At 48.2% G+C, this 24354-nt stretch overlaps 1 protein-coding gene across 1 annotated transcript in view; it reads left to right on the top strand.

The window, feature by feature from the left end:
* The window catches only part of IGSF9B (immunoglobulin superfamily member 9B), a 70937-nt gene extending 48139 nt beyond the window's left edge, over positions 1-22798 (top strand). The window contains 2 exon segments of the mRNA XM_058289493.1: positions 6653-6774; positions 10472-22798. Of these exon segments, the coding sequence (XP_058145476.1) occupies positions 6653-6774; positions 10472-10680 (331 nt within the window). The 3' untranslated portion in view covers positions 10681-22798.
* Positions 22799-24354: the final 1556 nt, after the last annotated feature.

Genomic DNA, 24354 nt, shown 5'->3' with positions numbered 1-24354 from the left:
CCCTCATGCCACGCCCCCCCCCCCCCCCCCCCCCCGCCCACAGCTGGCTGGAGAGGAGGATGCTCTGTCTCAGGACCAGTCCGCCTTGGGTACATTAGGCCAGGCCAGGGTATATCCACACTCTCCACACTCTCACATGCTGTGGCCAGTTCCTGGTATTACAGGATTGAAAGGTAGACCTTGCCCTTGGGTTCCAGTTGCCTTCAGTGTCTCTCTATTCCCACCCTCCTTGGGTCAGAGCTCTAGCGCAGGGTCTTTGGAGGAGCACTCCAGTAGGACAGGCAGAGAATTGCTCAGGAAGAAATGAATTGAGTTTACACAAGGCCAAAACCATGGGGGAACAAGTCGCCATGTTTCTCCCTCTGCTCTACACCATTTTCGACTACTTACCCTTATTCCAGGTGGAAGTTCCACCATGGCTGACTTCTCCTTGGCATTTTCCAGGTAGAGGATCCACCATGGCTTATTGCTCTTTAGAGTTCCTCCAGATGGAGGGTTCACCATGGTTAACTCTTCCTTAGTATCTTCCAGGTAGAGGGTCCAGCATGGTTGACTCCTCTTTAGTGTTTTCCAAGTGGAGGAGCCCCCATGGTTGACTCCTCCTTTGGGCTCTTCCAGAAGAAGTTTTCAGCATGGCTGATTCCTCTTTAGAGTTCCTGCAGGTGGAACTCCACCATGGTTGACTCTCCCTTAGCATCCTCCTACTGTAAGCTCCACCCTGGATGAGTCCTCCTTAGTGTCTTTTAGGTGGAGGTTTTATACATATGATTGACTCCTTAGCATCTTCCAGCTGGAGGCTCCACACCATGGTTGACTCCTCCTTAGAGTCTTCCAGGTCGAGGAACCACTATGGTTGACTCCTTAGTATCTTCCAGGTGGAGGGTCCATCATGATTGACAATTGCTTAGTATCTTCCAGGTGGAGGGTCCACCATGGTTGACTCCCCCTTAGCATTCAACCAGGTAGAGATTTCAGGAACTTGAGCATTCTAGAGGGCATCAAGTCTCTTTAAAGAGACTTGGGGGTCACCCAACATTCTCTCTCTATGGCAACTCAAGATGTTTCTTTTTGCCATGGACTCCATTGCCTGTGCTTCTGGGTATGAGCTAATGCAGGCACCGGGCACTTGGATGGGAGTGAGAGAGACTCCCCTTTGGATACATGTGGCTTCCCTAGGTGAGAAGTATCTAATATCTAGAGATGTCAAGGGAGGATGATCATCCTAACTCAGAACTGTAAACCTTATTCAGTAATAAGTATTGCCTCCCATGAAGAGCATTGCTGTGACATTCCTTTCCAATGCTATAAAACCATCAGTCGCTAAGACACACTGGAATTGCATGGGGCTGACTCAGTGTCATACTGCATCCACTAGCACAAGAGAGAGTGTGGAGGGCCATTAGGAAGTACCTTATGGGCTCACTTGCCACTCTTCACTCTTTCCCTGTCCCCCCACCCCCACACAGTTAGGAATCTTCTGATGCCCCAAGGTGTGTAGTGCTGGGACAGGCTCTCACCCCAACTCCTGAAAGGTGCCTAGACCCCATTCTGCACTATTACTTCCACTTCCCCTCACATTGCTCTGTTGACCCTTCTTTCCCCAGTGTGCCCGCAGTGCCAGGTCTGGGAGAGTTGAGCTCTCCTGTCGCTACTGTGGCAAACCCAGAAACCAGGGCCAGTGAGAAGGACCACTATTCCTCCCCCGGCCTGGCCAGCATCCCCAGCTTAGGAGAAAAAAGCTCTCCACATATCCTGAGTTAGACCTTCCTGTGTTTGGCAATGGGAGCCATCGCTCGCTCTCCTGCTTGCTGAGAGGCTCGGGGGCACTGTCGCGGCTGGGGCCATTGGGGAGACATGGAGCTCCTCTTCCGACGCTGTCTCCATGCTGCGCCTTTGCATGTGTTACCACCTGGTCTTGCTTGGAGAAGTTGTGAGCTCTCTTGTCTACGTCATTCTCTCTGTTTCTTTATCCTTTGATTTCTTTCCTATCCCTTCTCCTCATACCTGGAGTTGTTTCCCCTGCCTCTCCTCTTTTCTCTCTCCCTTTTCCTCTTCCCAACTCCCATCTGAAGACGGGGAGTTGTATTGCGTGGTTTGGTCATTTGGTGGACTCCAGGGATGCCAAGCTGTTTTCTCAGCAACCTGTCTGATGCCAGTAGCGTCTCTAATCTCCCACTTCCCTCGAATCACCTTTCTTGCCAATACCTGCTGTGGCCGAGGTGGTGCAGGTGGACCAGGGTGCCTGTGTGGCCCCCTTTTACAGGGAGGAGCCCCCTGTTTGGAAACCAGCCTCCCCGATTCTGCGGCAGAGCCCATGAGTGATGCCAGCCTGTGAAGAGGGTGCCCTCTCGTGGGTGAAGCTGGTGGGCCTGGCTTCCTGATGCCCTGGTTTCCAGTCTACCTGCCCCGCGTCTCCAAAGCTCCTTGGCTCTCAGTAGATGATGGCCAGAGGCAATGAAGGCCAGGAGAAAATGCTCCTTAAATCTCAGTTCCTGCTTATTCACTAGGGGTGGCTGAAAGTGTGTTGACACGGCAGCTCTCAAGGCACCGAGGGATGGAAAGGTCAAGGTGGAGTTTGATTTCCATGTCCTGGGGTTTGTCTACTTTTTGAACTTGGCTGCGTCTCTCCTCAGCTAATCTGGGGAAGCATAGAACCAATCAGACAAGGCCTTGTGGGCTAAATGGTCATGATTTGGGTTTTGTAGGATTTTCTGAAAAGAGGGGGACAAAGAGAGGGGAGTGTTAAAGGTCCTTCCAGGCATGTGCTAGTAGTTCTGGTCTGCAGGGAACCCTGCTGTGCAGAGGGCGGGGTTTTGGGGGGCACCCTATATGGAGATCCAGAAGCCCTGGGCGTCAAGGCCTGCATCTCCAGTGATAACATTATTTTTTGGGAGAAGAGGAAGAACCCCAAGTGTACTGAAATCCTTTATGTTTTATAAGAACTCAGACTGCTTGGAAGGAGAACCTCAGTGTCTTGGAAGAGACCTCAGTTTCTCGGTGAGCCGAGGGTTAGAATCTGTTCTAGGGTCACCTATGGGGCCAACCTCAGCCTTCCGTGACCATGTTACCATGGTCATAAGATGGAGTTACCTACCCAAGCTTTCTCCTGTCTGGTAGACATCAGCCCCTAAAGCTCCATTTCCTGCAAGGCTCCCAGGTGGGCCGGGCACCGACAGGGGAACACGGTCCCACTTCCTATGAAAGGGAAGCTCTTTGATTCCAGAGGGTGTCAGATGCTGCAGGTAAAGTCTGTTGTAACCCATTTCATGTCTTTTCTGTATAACTTGCTGAAAAACAAGACCCTTTTCCCCTTCTTCCTTCCTCCTCTCACGACCCTATGGACTCTTGCTTTTATTTTTTCTCCTGCACAGGGAGAGAGTGTCTCAGCACTTCCAAGAGGCATCATCTGTCACGTTTCTGTATTTGAGCCCTGAGCCAAGAGCTAAAACAGGTGGTTGGCAGGTGGCCTGGAGTGGCTGCAGCTTAGCTGTTTCACAAGGGAAACTTGGCTCATCCTCCTCAATGGGTTGTGATTGCTGGGGATTTTTACCTGAAGATACATCTTCAGCCCTTTTCCCCCATCACTGGTCTGTCTCACCCTGGCTCTGCCACTGAAGCAGAGAAAGTCATCGACGACAACAGCTGGCATGTTGCAGGCAGGTTTATTTCTCAGGTGCAGCAGCAAGCTGTGGTTTCCTTCTCTGCAACCTCTATACCTGTTTTTTTTTTTTTCAGGAAAAGGAGGCTTGCAGGGCAGTTTACAGCAAAGTTGCCTTGGCCCTTTCACAAATTGACTGGGTTATTGGACATGCTCCTTAACCTCTCTAAGCCTCAGTTTCTCCCTCTTAAAAATGGGCATTTACAGCTTAGAGCTGTTGTAAGGATTAGAGACCTACATGGTAGACTGCTTGGAACAGTGTCTAGCATGGTAAGTAGTGAATGAATGCTGTGTGATACGAATGAGAAGAGTCATAATATGTGGGTTGTAGTAGCATCTCTGGACATTTCCGCTGGCCTGGTAAAAGGGCTGGCCTGTTGGAGAGCACTGCTCCCTGGGTCCATGTCCTTCTCGGGTGCCTTGTCACACACACACCTCTGGCCTTTCTGGGGAGATGGGCAGGGCCAGGAGATGGAACAAAGCTAAACAGGAGGTGTCTCTGATTTTCCTTTTAGGCAGCGTGAAGAAACCTAGACAAGGACGAGTTGGGGGAGAAGCCATCTTTGGGAGGATGAGGCTGTTCAACTGGCACTGGAAAAAAAATCACTCTCCCTCAGCTCCCACTCACCCCGTCCTTCTCTTTCTTCCAAATTCCCTTTCAGTTGCTGCTACTGCTGCTGTGTAGGATCTGTGTGTGGGGAGCAGGGACATGGAGAGTGTGAAAGAGGCAATGGGGTGTTGGCGTGGGGGGCCTTTGGAAGAGACCTTATTTTGTAGGGTGGAGTGATTTGATAAGAGATAGCGTGTCTGTGTGTGTTCGTGCGTACATAGTCTTCCATGCGCACATGTGGTCCGGTGTGCACACACGTGTGCTCCCGTGCTTTGTGCACAGGTGTGGCTTTCTGCACACACCTGTTCCATGTGTGCCTCTGTGCACATGCACATGTGGTCATATGTGTGCATATATGTGCCCATGTGTGTGCATGTACACCATCCTTGTGTGCACACATGATCCTGTGTGGTCATGCACGTGCACATGTTCATGGCCCCATGTCTGCCCACTTGCTTGTGGTCCTGTGTGCACTGTGGTGTGTGCAGTCCTGTGTGTGTGAGACTGTGTATGCATATGTGGTCCTGCACATGCACATGTGCTTAAGTGTACACATGTATGTGGTTCTGTGGGTGCGTGTGTGTGGTCCTGGGTGCAGTGTGGTCATGTGTGTGCATATGCACTTGTCCTGTGTGTACATGCATGTGGCCTTGCATATGCACATGTGATGTGATTGGCCCCATGTGTGTAGTCATGTGTGGCCCTGCATGTGCATGTGTGGTCCCATAGGTGCATGTATGTGGGCATGGACACACATATGGCCCTGCGTGTCACATATGGTCCTGCATATGCACACACGTGGTTCTGTATGCGCTTCTTAGTTTGGTGCTGTTAAGGAGTATAGAAAATCAAGCAGTTGCCTTTGCCCTTAACTTTGAGGTGACTTCCTCAGGCTTTGTGGACTACAGAGCTATGGAATGACATCCCTTGAAGACAGAGGTTACTTCATCCCCAGACTCCAAAGACCATAGGCCTGCCTTCAATTATGCACCTGACGTGGTGGAGAAGGGGCTGAAGCCTTCCCACCCCTTTCTGACTTTTGTCCTATGACTCTTGCTGACCCCTGGCAGGAACTTCTTTTCCTCTCATAAGGTTGGTGGTCGTACTCCTTTGGCCCTGGATTTACCAAAAGCTGGTTACGGTAGAGCTGGGGGAGTGGGTGTGGGGCTGAGGGGAGGAGCATGTGATCGGTCACTTCCTCCACCACCCTCGAATGGCCCTTCTTCCCTGGCTACATGCTGATGCACTGCGCTGGTGGATGAGAAGGCATGGCCTGTCTCCTCCCCCTTATTCCTCAGGCTCCAAATTCAGCTTACTGTCAGAAGAAATGGCACCGATAACATGTTGTCCAGATTATGTTCTTCTGTGACTCATGGAAAGTTCTCTCCAGTATGTACAGGTTGTCACTGGCAGCCCTTCTCAGCTCTTCCCTGCCCCCTTTGTTACCTGGGGACATAGGTTCTGGTTCATTTGTTGACTGTCCTTTCATGCAGTCAGCTGACCCATCAGGCAATTGGCAAAATCCATTTCACAGTGAGGATGGAGAAAGAGAAACCTATCTGCATGGGTTCTGCTCTCCCAACAATCTCAGACTATTTACTCTTAAAGATAGAAGCTTCCTGGATGCTTATTACAGATGGCAAGGGCTTGGGAAGGCTGCCACATTTGGATACTCTAACCAACACATTCTGCTTCCACCCTGCTTTATCTTGCATGACCGAGGGAGTCTGAGCCTCATCTGTGGAGGGGCAAGGAGACCCCCTGCTGAACATGTTGGATATGACAAGCATTTGTTGCTGTTAGCTGCTGGGTTCTTCCCAAATCTTGTAGGTGATGAGGAAGAAGCCACCTGCACTGGGTTTTGTGTACCCTTCATCTCATGGGGTATTGGGCTTCTCACTTAGGTCAGCCTTCCCTTTTCTGGAGAAGGAGGACAGTTCTGTAGGTCAGCCAGTTGGAACTGGGGTTGCTTGCCTTCTGCTTTCATCTGCCCTTTTGCTTTCCATCAAAGGGTCTTGATGTGACAGTTTCTAGGACTTCAGATGTTGAAGCTGCTTCTTTCTCTGACCCTTCCTCATGCCAGCTTGAGTCGTATGTGCTGGGGCTCACTATTAAAGCATCTCTCTCCCTTTCCAGGGTCTTCTGATTGCTCTACAGATTGGTTTGCGTCTGAGGTTGGCCTCCAATGGCTGGACCTTCCTACAAGGTTTTCTCCCTTCCAGGAGCAATAACAACAGGTGTCAGGGAGCTGTCACGAAGCCCCCAAGGACCCCTGGGACTCCACGGAGCTGCAATCTGTTCTCTGAGGGGACCACCTTTCCGCCCCTCCTCTCCAGAGCCCTTTCTCAGGGGCTGACCTGTGCCCCTCTGATTGTCCCTTCCAGAACACGTTCACCTGCACCCGGGAGCACTGCTGCACCTGAGAGACTGGAGGCTCTGAAATACCAGCGGATAAAGAAGCCCAAAAAGTCATCCAAGGGCTCCTCGAGGTCAAAGAAACGATCCGGTAGGTGGTGGGATGTGGTGGGGAGAGGCTCACTCCTCTTTTTCTATTGTGCATCATGAGAGCTGTTGGCTGCAGGGTTCCGACCTTGGATTTCCTCTAGAATTTGAGTTCAGCAGCTTGCTTCTCCTTTTCTTCATTTCTTTTCTAACACTGATTTTCAAGTGATATGCAAATACAATTTTCACGCAAAAGGTTAAACCATTAGGTGGTGGTGATAGCACCGTTTTGTGAATGTAATCGATACCACTGGGTGTTTACAGTAAAGTGATTAAAATGGAAACTGTTATGTTGTTTATATATGTTAACACCATAAAATTAAAAAAAAAAATCAGAATGTTCAGGTTAAAGTCTCTGATAGGCCTTCCAATTCTGTGTCCTCCCTCCTCTGGAAGCATCATTCCAGTTGGCATGTGTGCTTCCAGAATCTTTTCTGTGTGCATATATCTTTACAAAATATATTGTGTTGTGTAATTGTATATTTTTAACAACCTAAGTAGCATCATATTATTTTTCCATCCTGCCATATGCCATGAAAATAACTCTCTCTCCTTATGTATTTCTTCTCTGTCATTGCAGGACATCTAGTTGAACATAGCAATTAAGGGGTCCTACTCAATGCTTAGATACATTGTGGCAGGGATCCAGTCTCCACAGGCTGACCAAACTTTTCTCCATGAGATGGAGCGAAACCCCTTTATCTTGTAGGAAGAACGCTGCTATGGAGATATGTCTGATACTCACCAGCAGTGAGAAGGGGCTTCCAAGGGCAGAAATAATTTGGCCTTTTTGTGGACTTGAAAACATTCCTTAGTATTTATCAACTCCTGTTTGCCTAAGAGCTTTCGGAATGTGGTAGCTGACCAGGAGATGTGTGCAGTGTTCCCCGTGGTCCCTTCTCTACAGGGGGTCCTGGAGAAGTGGCTTGTGAACCTTTGGGATAATGCGATCACTTTTTTTTTTTCCTCCAAATTCTACTCAATTTATTCATTTTTTAAAAAATATTACATTTCAAAAAATATGAGGTCCCCATTCACCCCCACCACCCCCGCCCCACCACTCCCCCCACAGTAACATTCTCCCCCATCATCATGACACATCCATTGCGTCTGGTGAGTACATCTCTGGGCATCGCTGCACCCCATGGCCTGTGGTCCACACCATAGCCCACACTCTCCCACGTTCCATCCAGTGGGCCATGGGAGGACATACAATGTCTGACAATTGTCCCTGGAGCACCACCCAGGACAACTCCAAGTCCCGAAAATGCCTCCACATCTCATCTCTTCCTCCCATTCCCTGCACCCAGCAGCCACCATGGTCACTTTTTCCACACCTATGCCACATTTTCTCGATTTGCAATCACTTTTATCTGTTGCTTAACCTCTGTGTGGTGCAGATAATAATCATATGAGCTTCCTATGAGGTAGAAATACTGAGGCATAGAGAGAGAAAATGAGCTTTTAGGGTTGAGGTGAGAAATTGGAGCCCCTGTTGAATTTTCAGCTCATCTCAGTTTCAGACCCACAATTTACACACACACACACAAATTTTTTTCCAAATAAATCCCCACCAGATGTTTGTATTCTTTCTTGTTCTGTTTACAGTGGTCTTGCTAGCATCCATGTATTGGTGACTCTCATATTTCTCTCTTTAGCCCAGACCTCTTCCATGAGCTCATCTCGTATTTCCAGTTGCCTGCTAAAGACTTGCACATGGATGTTTTATAAGCCTTTGGAATGTATTATGTCCAAAATAGAATTATTGGTTATCCTCTCCAGATCTACTTCTCCTCAGCTCTTCTCCAGTTTGATATATGGCATGGTAGTTTGCCTAGATGCTTGGGCTTCTTCACCTCTCACCCTTTTCTTGCCCTCCCGTCTCACCTCCAGTCCATCCGGTAGGGTCCTGTTTTCTTGGCTGTTCGAGCAAACACCGTACAATGGCTTGGCTTAAAGAATGGAAATTTCATGGCTCATAGTTTTGAGGTTAGGAAAAAAGGCCTTATCAAGGTATCATCAAATAAATATTTTCTCCCCGAAGCCTGTGGAGTCCTGGGGCTGGCTGCTGGTGCTCCTTGGCCCTGGGCTTCTCTGTCCCATGGCAGTGCACATGGCGGCATCTCCTGGCCTCTCCCTTTTCTTCCTGGTTTCATTGATGTTCAGCTTCTGGCTGCTCTGCCTGTGGCTTTCTCTTTCCTCAACTGAATTTCATTTTGCTTATAAGGGACTCCAGTAATAGGGTTAAGACCATCCTGATAGAGTTGGGCCACACCTTAACTGAAGTAACCTCATCAAAAAGGCCTACTTGCAATGGGTCTACACCCACAGAGTGGATTAAGCTTGAGAAAGGGTTTTTCTGAGGTTCACAGCTGCAAACCACCTCAGGTCCACTGGCTCCACCTTTGAAACAGATCCTGAAACTGACTGCTGTCACTGTCTTGACTGCTAAAACCTACCTTGGAGGCACTCTCACCTGCCACCTTGCCTGTTGCAGCAGCCTCCTGTTCAAGCTCACAGCGGCCAGAGTAAGCTTGAACCACTGTGAGTCACGTCTGCTCACCATCAGTCACAAGACTGTGCGCTCACACCCATGCTCACACATGGTCACACCCTTCTGATTAAAAAGCTTCCCACTGTAGCCGGATGAGAAGCCACACTATGCAGTGCCTACCCCCCTCCTCAAGCCTCATTGTTCTCTGCTGTTGTACTTGGTCACTCTACTCCAGCCACCAGGCTTCCTTCTGTCTCTAGGACACTCTGCTCCAGCCGCTTTGGCCTCCTTCCTTTTCCTTCCTTCCGTCTCTAGAACATTCTGCTCCAGCCACCATGGCCTCCTTCCTTCTGTCTCTAGACCATTCTGTTCCGGCTGTGTGGCCTCTTTTCCTTCTCTGAAACCTGTCATGTTTGCTTCCATCTCAGGACTTTCACACTACCGTTCCTTCTCTTGGGAATGATTTTCCCCCTGATCTTTGAAAGTCTGCCTACTTAACATAATTCAAGGCTCAACTCAAGAATTACCTCTTTAAAGAGCAAAAGCAATGTCCTCATCACTTGCTGTCTTATTTTTCTTGGTAGTATTTTTGGTGTCTGGAATTTTCTTTCTTTCTTTCTTTTTCTTTTTTCCCTGTTTTTCCCTCTCCCCCTCCCTTCTCCTTCCCCTACTAAAGTTTAATCTTCTAGAAAGCAAGGGCTTTGTTGCCATATCCCCAGAAGAGCCACTGAGGCAGAGGAATGCCAGGAAGGGTCTAGGCATCTAATTGCATCTGTTTAAACTTTTGCCTAAAGATTTTCAGCCAGTCCATCATTGCTTTGGGGGTAGGGAAGAAAAATATGTGCTGAGTCCCAGCCCATTCTCAGAAGCCCTGATCCCCAGTACCTAGAATGGTGCCTGGTGCCCAGGGGACACAAAAGATATTCTTTTTTAGATCAGTGGACTGGGTTCATGAACCAACAGAAAAAAGCCATATCCCTCCTACTTTCCAGGGCTCTGATAGGACCAGGGGAGCTCAGGTGAGTTGCTCGTTGCCTTCCTGGTGAAGAGGTGGTTTCTCACCTGCTGTTTGCTCTGATCTCCTGTGCACTCAGGTGATTCGCTTGTTTTATCCAGAATATAGGCAGGTGGGCATGTGAGGCTGTATTCTTTCTGTTCACCCACTTCTTTTCCTCTTCTTTTTGCCTCCCTCTTCACTTTGCCCAAGACGGTTCTGCCTCCCAGGCTCAGCAGCTTCCAGACTCCCAGGTTCTGTGGCCCGATGAAGCTGTCTGCCTCCGGAAGAAGAAGAGACACTCTCGACCGGACCCCTTTGCCCGCCTCTCGGACTTGTGCCACCGCCAGCTCCCTGAAGACCAGACGGCCATCCTCAACAGCGTGGATCCTGATGACCCGGGCCACGCCACTCTGCTGTAACTCGACACAGCTCCACACGTTCCGGGGCAGGAGTGCCAGGTTGAGGGGGCCCGGGAAGGGACACGCGGTCGAGGACGTGGGAAGATCAGGAGGAGGGACACTGTGCAGTGGCTTGTCCTCTTCTCTAAGCAAAGGCATGGCCCTGGCCTTGAGTTTTGGGGATTGCCTGGGTCTTTGCTCTCTGAGCTCTCTCTCCCAGACAGAGAGCTGAGGGCAGACCTTGAGGCTTTGGGTAGAGGTTGGGAAGAGAACTGGGGATGGGAGACACCAGCCTCCTCCCTGCCTCTCTCCTCTCCACTAGATTGATTTTTCTCACCTCTTCAAAGTATCTTTGGACAGGAAGGAGAGGAAAGCAATGGCTTTTATTGCTCTCGGTTTCTGTCCCAGTTTTCCAAGTCCTGGGAGAGGGCTGGACTTCCATCCCATCTTCCCAACTCTACATATATATAGATATAGATACAAATGCATATGTGCTTTGTATGTGGGTCTCTCTATGTATATATATGTACACTGGAGCAGAGCATGGTTTATTTCTGTGGTTGACAGCAGAAAGAGGACAGGGCAGTGGGCACTGGGGCTCTCTGAGTGGGACTGGCAGAGGGCTGGCTCGGTGTCCTTGTGTCTGTCTTGGGGGATTGTTCCTCTTGAAACGAGTCATGCCTTCTTGGCTGAAGTTGCCATTTGTCTCTCTGCCTTCTCCCATCCAGAGCAGGAATGGGGCCTTGCCATGGTGACCAGCTGCCTGCTTTGGCGGTTCAGCAAGGACTTGCCACAGAACTAAACACACATCTTTTTTTCTTGGTTCCCAGGTGAAGAAGGGGGGATGCCTGGCAAAGAGCCGGATTGGCCTCTTTCTTCCTTCCTCAGTTGGGCTCACGCTATGGTGGAGACCTCCAGATCCCTTTGGCCCAGCCAGGGCCACCCATGCTGAGCTCTGAGCTGCCACAACTCTATTTATACCACCTCTGGCTCGGCACCCTCTGGAGTGCTGCTCCATAGTGGCTGATTGGATTCCTCCTTCCTTTATGTAGGAGCTAATTCTCCAGATTGATTAATTGCCACTTGTGCAGAGCCCGCCCCACGGCTCCTTTCAGTGCTCTCCATTGCTGCCTGTGATTCCTCTTTGCCCTGAGCCTTCCTGCATCTCCCGAACCCAGACTCTAGTAGGATGGGATTGGATGAAGCCAGGGTGCTACAGATTTCTGGATTCTGGGGCCACTCCAGGTCCCCCTCTCTTTCCCCAGTTCTGTTTCTGTGGAACTGGCAAGGCATGGGAATGAAGGTAGAAGGCAGGTAGGTAAGGCCTAGACTGTGATCCTCTTCCTCTGCCAAAATCTTGTCCTGGTTCAAACTATTAGCACCCAGAAGCTTTGAGGAGCCATCTTACAGCTCCTAAAGATGTATTTCTCTCTTCCAATGAGATAAAGGTGCTGCCCAGATGTAGGATGGGAAGCCCTGAGGTAGGTGGAGGGTGCATCCAGCATCTCTTTCCCTCTTCACGGCCAGGAGCCGGGCCTTCCAGCTTGCCCCAGTATAATGGTGGCCACCAGGTTCCTTGAAGTATTTCCTTCTTGGTGCTGCTGTCTTGGTGGATTTGGGGGCATCCACCTCTCCCCAGTTACCTGCTTGGACTTTAGCCACTTCTTAAGCAGTGGAGGCTTCTCCTAGTCTCCCTGCAGCTGTCAATGGCTTGACCCCATGACCTAGTCCAGATGGGACCTCTGAGTGCTGAGAAGCTGGTCCTTTCTTGGAGCTCCAGCTGAGAGGATTCATTTCTTCTCTGTCAGACAGGCCCTGGTGCTTCTTTTCTCTAGCCCCCAGTGAGCTGGAGACCAATTCTACCCTCGAGGTTCAGCCAAGGAAGTACATACAACCACAGCTCATTCTTAATGGAGACGAATCAGGGCAAAGGAGGCAGGAAGGGACTGCATTTCCAGCCCCTGTCTTGTTGAGGGCCTGTTGCCCCAGGCTGGGCTTTGAGGGGTAGAATCTGCACCTCCAGGAAGATGCTGTTCTCCAGGAGCACCCACAACTGTACTGCTCTGGGGAAACTGAAGAGTCAAGTTGGCCAACTCTTTGTCTTGGGGGCCACTGTGCCACAATATGCTGATCCCTACGTATCCTCTGGTGTGTGTCAGGACCAGGTCTCCTGAGATATCTGGGCTGGGGCACAGGATCTCAGATAGGGTCATTTTGTAAGCTTTGTCTGAACCCTGACGACATATACTTCCTTGACCAGTATGGAAATCTGGATGGTCTGCTCAGTTCCTGGGATATGATGTCAGTGTGGACTGTCAGGGCCCCTGGACATAAGGTTGAATTAAGCCAAGCCTTCCTGAACCTTTTCTTGTTGGACTTGGAGAACTCTAGGCCCTGAGATTGGAAAGAAAGAGGAAAGGATGAGGCAAAAGGCTTTGTTTCTTCAGGATGGCCTATAGAGCTGAGAGCCAATCTCTTGGGCTGAACTGACTCAGATTGTGGCTGTGTTTTCTGGGAGACCTGCCCATGAGCTCCGCCCCCAGTGCTAGCAAAGGTGCTGACTCCTTCCTTCCTTCCTTTGCTCTGGCAGTGCCCCTTACCTCAGCACATCAGACCAAATGGTGGGAGCTGGGCTTTTTGCTGGCTGCTGGGTGGCAGCTGTCCTGCAGTGTCCCCAAGGCTGGGAAAGGACACAAGGCCAACCTGTCCTCTCATGGCCTTGGACTCATTTTACCTCCCGAGTGGGCGTCCTTCGTGGGTGTTGTCTTGGAGGCCAGCAACTTCATCACCCCCTGAGAGTGACTTCAGTTCTTTCTTTCAGGACTGCCTTGGAAATTGGCGGGATATGGTCCTCTATCTCTGTGATGGGGGGTGGTGAAGCTGTCTAAGTGCACTCTCAGTGCTGCGTGTGTGTATGCATGTGAAGGTATCATGGGGTGCACCATTTCTTGGGACCAAATGTCATTTGTATTCTGCCCTTGAACAATTGCAATGAGCACTGTTTAGCTTCTTAGGACTTTGATGCCCCACTCTGGGGAGAACAAGCACGTCTTCCAAATTTTTCCTGGTATGGTCTGGTGACCTTGCAGTAAAAGCAACTCAGATAAAGACTGGTTCCTGCATCTTGGGCTCATGCCTGGCCCCTCCTTCTGCATCTCAGCTTGGAATGGTGGCTGTGCCAGTGTTCTGTGATTTGCAGACTGGAGAAAAGTTGGCATAGTTCTTGAAGGGGCCTGAGGCTGGGAGCACTTGGGGAGTCTGAGGTTGCAATTGCCTGGGGAAAGAAAATGAGCAATAAGGAGGAGCAGGCATGTCTAGATTAGCAATGGCACCAAATGGACTCAATTCCATGGCTTGGGAAGGAGTCTCTTGGGTGAATTGTCTGGTGGCTCTGGAACAGGCATGTGGTGGGGAACCTGGCTTGTTGGCCAGCCTGTCTCCCCAGCAGCTCTCCTTGAGATGTTGGCATCTCAGAGGCCTTCTGAGATTCTGTTTTCTCAGCAGGAAAGATGCCTTCAGCCCATAGGGCTATGCGCCCCATTGTCATTCTCCTGGGGAAGGAAGTCAAGCAGGGGTAGATGGGGTGAGAAATTATTGCTATTTTCCCCTGCTCTCGGTCTTTATTTTTGATATATGATCTAAAGATTTGGGGTTAAAATGATTTTTGCTTATTGCTTTCCCTTCTCAGGCAGAGGGACCTGGGCAAGGTTGGGATGGGAAATTTCATGACTTTTTTGGAGGGAGGTTGACAAACCGTAGCTTCTCCAGGGAGGAAAGAGACTTCTTGAGCCTCAGAACTTCATCACCTTGCCCCAGAATTTTAATTCATGGGTGAGGTGTGTGTGGTTGGAGCTGTTTCTTCCAATTTTGTTAGAAAAGCCTTTTGGGGTATTGGGGTGGGCTGGGGGAAGAATTGTACATAAATGACATTTTATAAATATGTAGAGAAACATAGGAAAAGAAGAGCTAATGGTTAATCTTGGGCTTGCTTTGCTTGCATGTAAAGGAGCTTTGGGGGCATGGCAGGGAATGTTGAGGAACAATGGGAAGGAGCCAAAGGGAAGAGGTGGTGTTGGAAGGTGAGGGGTTCCCCATGAACACATCCCCTTGCTCCTCCCTCTGGGCACAGGGCACATCCTCACTGGTGCTTCCACACCAAGCTCTGCCTTTGTATTTTCTCCAGGATCAATAGGAAGGAGGCTTGGGGACCCAGTAGGATGGAGGCTCAGAGCCCCCATGTGGCTGTGTTGTTTTGCTTTGGGGATAGGGCTCAGGAGATGTCTTGATGTCCAGAGCTAGACTGAATAAAGTAATTGATGGGGTAGGGGTGTTTTGGGAAAGGGAGTTAGAGAACTGGAACATGGAGAGGATGTAAAATTCTTCTGCCAGGTATAGGTCAGGCTGTAAAGGGCATAGAGTATTAGATCAGTTATGCAGTCTGGACCATGGATCCTGGGATATGGTAGTAACACCTAAAACCAGGGCATCCAACCTTACTGTTCTCTTTGGGGCACCCCTAAGGGTGCATTGTACAAGATGTGGGGTTATTCCAAGAACTAAAAGAGGAGTACCTGCCCTGGGATAGGGTAGGGGGGCAGGGGTAGATAGTGGTGGAAGTGAAGATGATTTTGGGAGGTCAGGAACTGGGAGGGTGATATGCTCATTGAAAAAAGATTGTGGGGGTGGGGTCTTGTCATGTAGGCCCAGACTTGAAAGCGGTCTTTCCAAGAGGTCTGAGCTAGACTTCCTTGCTTCTTCTAGAATTAGCCTATAACACTAAGTGCCCAAACTGAACACGGACATCTTTGTGATGTATATAACTGTATCCATTTCTTTTGAGGGGCTCCTTAGGCCCAGAGCTAGGAGACTTGTCTTGAAATACCCATCCTTTCACCAAATCTGTGTCAGTATAGGAGAAAGAGTATTCTTGTGACCTTCAGGTTATTCTCATAAACAGAAGAGGCAGGTTTCCCTTTCTTCCTTTATGTTCCTAAGGCATTGGTGATGGTGATGGGGTGGTGGGATTGGGGCTTGCTTTCTATCATTCTTTCTTCTTGAGGTACTTAGGCTTCCTTCAGGCCAACAAGCTATATCATGGAATTGTGTCTTGAAATTTTGCCCTCACTTTCTCTTCTTTTGATAGGTTAAAGCCACTGATTTGTGGTTGAGGGCAGGGGATGTGAAAGAGTTTCACCCCAAAATCAGAGATCAGCCATTCCTCTCTCCTCCTTAATGTCTCCAACTCTGCCTCCTTTTGGATCAAAAGGCAGAATTAAAAATCTCTTATTGAGGAGGAGTTAGTAAACCAAGAACCAAAACCCAGATTGGACTTTCATACTCTTATGAACTTGATGTTCGGTTAGGGGTGTCACATTACCACACCTCCCTCTGACTGGTAGTGGATCTACACTGATCCAATGCTTTATTCTGGGTCCCTCTGTCTATAGATTCCAATAAATCTTTCATGAGAAAATATGTTTTGAGTGTTGGGTTGCTGAGAGGGCAGTTGTGTTCTCATGACCTCATTTTACGCTGACAGAATAATCCCCAGTAGATTGAGTCAATTCCAGACACACCCCTGTGTCCCAAGGGTTTCTGTGTAGGATAAGGAAACATTAAGCATTAGTGCACACATTATTAATGACTCGCCATACCTTATAGAAGGAAGGGTTAGAGTATCTTGATTGCTAAATACTTTGATAGAACACCAACCAGTAATTGAAAAGGGTGTTCTCTTCAGTGATGGATCAGTAATGGTAGTTAGGGCTCTTGAAGAGGACTTATAAAATAGTTGTTGGCTTTGGACCATTGGCTGGGAGAGAGAGGTTGGGGAGTTAGAGTAAAGCGGTACAAATTCTTGGTTCCTGTCCCTGGTCCTGCCTTTCCTGACCTTTCCCACTAGACACTAGATGGTCTTTCCCACTAGACACTGACACTAGCTGGTCAGACAAATGGCCACCTGGGCCTGTTTTCCTTTTAGACCTTGAAGAAATGTGTACCCCATTCCCATCTCTCTCTGGCACTAGATGTCTTGAATTTACTTTAGAAAATAGGGCAAGTTTCCCCCCCCCACCCCCACCCCTTTCCTTCCTCATTCCACTTCTTTGGGGCTCTAGGGATCTTGAACTTGTGCATGGTTTATGGTGGGGAGGTGTTTCAGTGGGGCAGGGAAGGAAGGGAGAAAGGCTGAGTTAGTAGGGGGTGAGATTTGCACTTCTTCCAGCCTTAGAAATACTGTGAGCCTGCTCTAAGTGATGTGTGGATGGAAGGGGCAAATGCCCTGCTCTCCTCATATTGGCGACAAGGGCTTAGGACTTCCTTGCTTCCTTTCGGCTTAGGGCATTTGTGAAAACGGGTGGGGACTAAACCTCCTCGTGATTGTCTTGCAATCCTTGGAAGGGAAATTGTCAGTTGTGCTATCAACAAATACTTAAGTTGTCCACTGAGGTAAGGCATTCTGAGAGGTCTGCCGTGGTGGACAGTGTCCTGGCTGGGTAGAGAAGTCTTGTCTCACCAGTCCCTTGGCAGTGATGGGTTAGCACCCTGGTTTTGAACCCACAGCCAGCTGTCGATTCTGCGTGTTCCTTTCCTGGGTTCAGGAAGTGAGTGTGTGTGTGCATGTACACGCGTGTGTAAGAGATTGTGGGGGCCTACTGTTTTGCCTGAGTAGCGTCAGGCCCAGGAGGCCCTCTTTTTGGTTGGCTCTTTCTTTGCTAGACAGCTTCTGTTTTGGTAGGAGGGTCAAATTAGTAATATACCATCATTAGTGTATTTTTTAATGGAGAATATATATAAAATTATATAAAAATATATAGCTCATTCTATTTTAAGGAGAGAGGGGAACTTACCTAAGGGGGTGGGTGGGGTGCAAGAATCAGATGCAATAGTAGTGACCGGTAGGCTCCAGGCAGCTGGTACACCTTGGAACAGGAAATGGGAGGGCAAGAGATTTAAGCCGGGGAAGAGGAGTGGGGGCTTTTGACCCCTGCACACATATTTAAATATCAAGAAAACCTATATAAAGTCTATCTTATCTATTTATCTATCTATATCTATATATATATGAAGTCATAGTTTGCTTTATTTTTGTACCTGTGCTTAGAGATGTTTTGAGCAAAACCACCTTCCCTAGGTGGTCTGGGATACTAAATCATGCCTTGACGCCACCTCCTTCTTCATCCTTCCTTCATACTTCTTCCTTTAGTATGCCCTCTATTCAGAGTCACTTGGGTGTCTCAGTGCATATGAACACATTTGAAAAATAACAAAACAAATAACCCACTTGCAGAAAAGGCAAGAGATCTAAAGGCTGGGGGAGCTCTGGATCTGACAGCCCCAAAGAGCCAGGATCCCAGGGACTTCTGTTGCTGGGGGTGGGAGAGGGGCACCATGGCTTGAACTCTTTGACTCAGGTGCTTCATAGAGTGAGGATAGTGGGTAATTGCAAACTCTGTTGACCCATCCTCTTCTGGCTCTAGTTGGTACCCAGGAATCTGGCTCACAGCATTAGCAAGGAGTAGGTAATGATTCACTGGAAACACCTGTCCCAGGTTGTAGACTCTTGACTCAAGTAGCTCCTAGTGGGCATGATGTAGAGATGTTGGACAGCTGATTGCATGGGCTCAACCCTGCAGAAGAAACACCTTGCTATGATTGCTGCAGACTCCTGAAGTAGTGTGGAATATGATAACTAGTATAAATATATATAGTATATGCTATTTTTCAGTTACTATTTTTATTTGGAAAATAAAGTGCTATTGGAAATAGAATGGCCCAATCCTGGGACTCTGAGTAATGGAACAAGAATGAGAGAAGGGTAGGTGCCAGAACCTTGGGCATAAATGGGAGGTGGGTCTGTAGAACCTTCCTCCTGGTACCTAGCCTGAGACTTTTACAGAACTGAACAATCCACTGGAAAAACTGGAGAAATGGAGATTCTGGGAGTATGAGCTCAATTGCATTTGTGCAGGAAACTGTGTGCCCTAAAGAATACCTCCCTGAGAATTTGAGACCTCACATACATTGAAGGGTCACACACCTTGCAGTCTCAGCAAGGGTCTCCTGGGTGCTAGCTATTTCTTCTCCCCAGCCAAGAGCTTGGAGTGATGTGTATTTGCTGGTGCTGGGCTGGAGTGCAGGCTTCCAGGAGAGGCTCATGGCTGTATCCTCTCTGTGTACATTCCTGCCCATCAGCAGAAAAGGCAAGACTAACCCCTACCCCACTCAAATGTGACACTCTCCAAAAGGTGATTGGCTTATGGAGTTGGATCATGAGAGGAACTGGGAGGCCCCAATTATGGGAAGGGCTCTTTGCATGTTCTGTGGATATTATGGGAAAAGTAGGTGGGGTGGAGCGTGGCCCTGTCTCCTAACCTCATGTCCCTTATTGTGGGCCTCATGTGTGCCTTTAACCCAGGCACTGTCTTTAGGACTGCAAAATTAGCTGCTCCGATCATTTTCCATTTTCCAAGGGCACTGAGGAAAAATGGGCTCTTGTCCATGCAGTATTGGAAAATGCTTGGATACTGGTTCAAGTAATGTGCCCACCCTTGGCAGGTGACTGGTCTTTCCTGCAGCCTTCTTTGGAAGCCAAAGCCTAGAGGGTATAGCCAGGTGTTCCTTGTAAAGTTTTTCAGAGAGGTTGAGCAAGAGAAAGAGCAGCAGATTCTATGTACCTTTCTGGGTTATGACTTCCTCCAACTTACCAAAGCCTCCAAACCAAGAGGGTTTCCATTATTGCTCTCTTGAGTCTTAGAGCCTCAGTGCTCTCTTTCTCCATTGGCCCATTCCCACTGTCCTTTCGACAACCAGCAGAAGGAATCACTATAGAACCACAGGTCTTCCCAGTAGATCCAGAGTTACTCCAAAACTCTATTCTCTTCTCACATTAATCCAGTGCTCGATCCTTAGAAAGCTCAGCAGCATCAAGGTCTAGGAGATAAGAATCACTAACTTACACAGTTCCAACCTATTCCTCAACCTCCAATCGAACTCTCTCCATTTTTGTGGGAAAAAGGTAAGTCAAGGGACATATCCTCTACCTTAACAGTTTGGAGCTTGGAAGGGAACAGCACTCACCTGTACTCTTCCATGATCCTGGTCATGATCCAGAATCAGAATGATGTTGAAGGGTTTTGTGGGGGAAGGACAGGCAACTGTTTCACAAAGACACATGGGACAAAGTGGACTTAAATCTGGTCAAATATGGAAGAAGAAAGCAGATTTCCTGTCTTTCCACCTTTCAGTTAGTAGGGCAGGTTGGTGGACTGGACTCTGTGATGAAGCCACTACCAGGAAGGCGAGCTGCTCCATCAGGTTGTGCCATACTCCTTGGTCCCCATTTAGTAGGGGAGGTATTGAACTTTGGTGCTTTTCCCCTTTGATAGAGAGTAGGGCATCTGTAGAGTTTCAGATTTGCTACCTCTGTGTGCTCTATGGAGGAAGAGCTATGCGTAGGCAGATCCATTGGGAATTGCTCATCCAAGCATCATTTTAGGTCCTGTCCTTTACCCTTTTATCACCAACCAGTAGTTTGGGGAATAAGGTTTTACCTATTGCCCCTTTTGATCAGGCCTTTCCTCTCCTTGCTGTAGATTTTCACTCTGGCAATATAAAAGTAGGAGTGAGGGATGTAGGAGATCCAACAAATCATGTGTCCTGTTGCTAAGGGAGTGACCACGATACCTGAGTATGGGGAACCCTCCTGTTGTTTGGTGCAGGGTCCAAGGACTGTGAAGGGGATTTTATGGAATTGGGGGTGGGGGGGGGTTATGGAAGGAATTGTCTTAATCACTGGAACTTTAGACTGAGGTGTTAGAAGGGGGAATGATTGGTTTAGGTAAGAATAGCAGTTTAAAGCTCCATTTACCAAGTTGTATACATCAATCTAAAAAAAAAGTCCCATTCAGGTTTAATTTCTTCACTGCTACTTGTGGGGCCAGAGATAGAGGGCACGGATGGGGTGGGCTTGCACTCTTCGCTGCTGCTTTCCCATAGCCCCTGGTTAGAAGGGGCTGGATCCTGCATCACACCAATGACTCTTGGCTCCCTTGATCTCCAACTTGTCTTCTACCACCAAGAGAGACTTTATCACCTAGATATAATTCTTTCATCGCGCACTTGGAGGCACTTTTTTAATATGAATTGCTTTTCCCTGTTTCACCCGGTGGTCTATAGACACACAGAGGGTGGAGGGATAGGCAGTGTGGGAGGGGTGGGGTTCCCAATGCTCCCTTCCCAGGACCCTTTAGGAACTTGTACCTCTAGATGTCCAGTGGCCTCTCACGTCTGTCCTTCTTTCCTGATGAGTCTGGGTATTGCTACCAGTTTCATCATGGGATTTCTTGCTCTCATTTCTAACTCTTCTTTTCCTTCTCTAACTTTCTTTGGGGGTCACCCCCTAATCCATGCCAGATGGCTTTCTTGTGAAGACCATTTAAACCTCATTCCATTTCTTGAATGTTGAGTATTATAACGTAACTGCGCTAGGGTGCTTTATGGTGCTGTTCTGAAGAGGCCAGCTGGATGGAATCTCCTTTTTCCCACTGGTTCCTTAAATTTTGCTGTATTTTGTCTTCTATTTGTTTTTTTTCCCCTAGGGGTTTAGGGTGGGAAAATTCGGGGTAGCTTTTGTGTTCTTTCTCTCTCTCTTCCTCTCTGTCTCTGTATGGTTAAAGTAGTTATGATGGGCAGCTGACTCGATGGTATTGGTTGGCTGACTATGGCTAAATATTTAAGACAAACCAACAAATTGTACAGCTGCACAAAGAAGAACACCTTTGAGTGTGGATTTGAATGACAACTAGAGGCTTACTTTTTGAACTTCAGGTATGTAACTCAAAAGTAAATAAAACACTATTTTTTCAGTAAGGTTTTTTTTTCTTCTAAAAGACAACCTAGAAATACAAACTATAAGAACATGAAATCGGTGCTGTACCAAAGCCTTATATGACCATAATCTACACTCTGTACAACCTGTCTCTGTTGCGTTCCCTGCTCTATCAATGTCAGAAGCCTGGGAATGCCAGCTTGTGCCAAGCCTGGGACTGGTGCTTGGGGACCTGTGGGTCAAGGAAACCATGGGGCAGAAGATGATGGTGAAGATGGGACACCGTTCAACTTCCTGAGTAGACCAAAAGGATGCCAGGCGAGTGAGTGAGTGAACAGATGTGCTTGTGCAGGGGGTGGTGTGTGTGCATGTTGGGAGGGTTGCTGTGTGTGTGTGCAGAGGACGGTGTGTGTGTGCTTGTGTGTTCATGTGTGCTCATAGTTTCACAACACCAAAATGAATGTACTCACAGGGCCTGGAGCCCTAGGCAGGCTTTGCGGTGGGGCGGTATGGTAATGAAAGGGGAGCACGCTCTCTCCTGTTTCCTGTTCCCCTTCTTTCCTCTCTGTCCTGGAATGGAGGTGTATTGGAAACAGCTGCACTCTCCAACAGGTGCTTTTTCCTCCCATTCTTCAAACTAAGCATTTATCAAGGACCCTTCCAAGGGCAGGCACCTCCAACGACCAAATCACAGACTGCAATTTTCTGCAATCTTTGCCTGGCTTCTTGGGAATTGGGGATCTTCTGCAGAGTCCCTCAGCCTCCCATTCTCAGGCCAGACCTGCTCAGGCTGCCAGCCCTCCAGACAGACTCCTATTGGCTGTTGTACCCCATCTTCCAAATCCATAAAGAAGACCCAGTTGGAGAGGACTCCCAAGCCACTTCGCTCCGTGGCCTAAGCAATAATGCCTGCCCTGGCTACCAAGGACAGTGTCTCCCTTTGGCCTTAGATGCTTGCCACTTAAGACACTGACACCCTCACCTCAGTTAGGGAGAGAATGTGCAGCCTGCCTGAACAGGGTTGGCCTCCAGGCTCTACTTGCTGGTATTTTCAGACTTGCTGCATACTACCAACTCATCACCAGTACCCCTGCATGTTCATACACTGAATTAAAAACCAAGCAAGCAAGTACATAAACCAGAAGGAAAGGCAAATCCAGTGACAAGCTGTGTAGTGTTCAAGGAACCCTGGGAGTGTTGCAAGTTAAACTGATTAAACGAAGTCTAGTATTTAATTGCTCCTCATGTAACATTACTCTGCTTCAGAAATGTTTTGTATTTTGATATGAATAAACATTTGCTTAAAAAGTTCACTTTCTAATTTTTATTTATATCTGGGAAGTATTTTCCAATGTTACCCAGCCTTATCACTGACTGTACAGCTTCCCAAACAGCCCATTTTAAGGTCAATATGAGTAAAGAAGGATCTGAGCCTGGAGGTTGAATACGGCAGTGTTCTTTCATTGGATACATATGCATTGAGGGCAGGCTAAGTGAAAGCCACACTTCTCTTCACTGAGGATCGATCTGTGGATATAATTGACAAGGTTCCTGCAGGGCTTGTATTCTAGAGGTAGGGAGACAACCATAAAGTTACCGCAATAACTAAATCACATAGAGTGTAGTATGGGATAGGTGCTTTGGAAAAAGGAAAATATTAGATCAGGGTCAGGGTATCTGGGGAGCAGTGGGAGGGTGTGGTTTGCAAAAACTAAAAGGAAGCAGCTTAGTGCCTAACACGCATCAGGCTCTGCAAGAATTTACTTAAGTCTCTTTGTAGGCTTTTTGTGAAGAACTAGGGGAAGACATGCTGACTTTTCCATTATGTGATGATAATTTTTTGGTTTGATTCCATCTTTTCTAAATGATTCCCAACTGTAACAGGGGCTGGCTCTAGGCAAAATTCCCTACAGAAAATCCATTGGTACTGTATTAGTCAGCCAAAGGGGTGCTGATGCAAAATACCAGAAATTGGATGTTTTTTTTAAAAGGATGTTTATTTGGGGTAGGAACTTATAGATACCAGGCCATAAAGCCTAAGTTACTTCCCTCACCAAAGTCTACTTTTCATGTGTTGGAGCAAGATGGCTGCCGACGTCTGCGAGGGTTCAGGCTTCCTGGGTTCCTCCCTTCCAGGGTCTTGCTTCTCTCTGGGTTCAAGTTTCCTTTCCTCCCAGGGCATGCTTCTTCCTGGGCTCAGGGTTCCTCTCTTCTGGGGCTTGCTTCTGTTTCCATTGTGAGTTTACTTCCCAGGGCTTCAGCTTAAGGCTTCAATATCACACTCCAACATCAAAACTCCAACATCAAAAACCCTCAACTCTGTCCTTTGCCATTCTTTTATCTGTGAGTCCCAACCCACCAAAGGGTGGGGACTCAGTGCCCTAATGAGGTGGCCCAATCAAAGCCCTAACCATAACTTAATCACACCCAGGTACAGACCAGATTACAAACATAATCCAAGATCTATTTTTTGGAATTCATAACCATATCAAACTGCAACAGATACCAACTGTCAGCCAGTGGTGCCATTAGCTGTTCCACAATGGAACTTTGCCTTTCCTTTCCCTTGAGATTACCGATTACCCTCCTTTCCTTGAAGGAAGGATATTCATTTCCTTTTCCTCAAAAATAATTTCTGGCTTCCACACCTTAATGCTCTCATATCTGGGGCTGGAGTTGACTTGGTTGATTTGACTGCCTTTCAACACACTCCACCTGCCCCCCGCCCCCCCCCCCCCACATCACCTTTCTCTTCTTTTGGCACCCTTTCATCCTTCTGTTCTATCTAGGCAACCATCCTTTTCACATTGTTCTCCATTTATCTACCAATTCCTGCCATGCTTGTTTTAAATTTTAGTTAGTCCATA

The sequence above is a fragment of the Dasypus novemcinctus genome, chromosome 27 (genome assembly GCF_030445035.2).
Source record: "Dasypus novemcinctus isolate mDasNov1 chromosome 27, mDasNov1.1.hap2, whole genome shotgun sequence".
NCBI classification, from domain to species: domain Eukaryota; kingdom Metazoa; phylum Chordata; class Mammalia; order Cingulata; family Dasypodidae; genus Dasypus; species Dasypus novemcinctus.
Note: the sequence above shows the minus strand (reverse complement) of the source record. Positions and strands in the feature narration are given on the sequence as shown.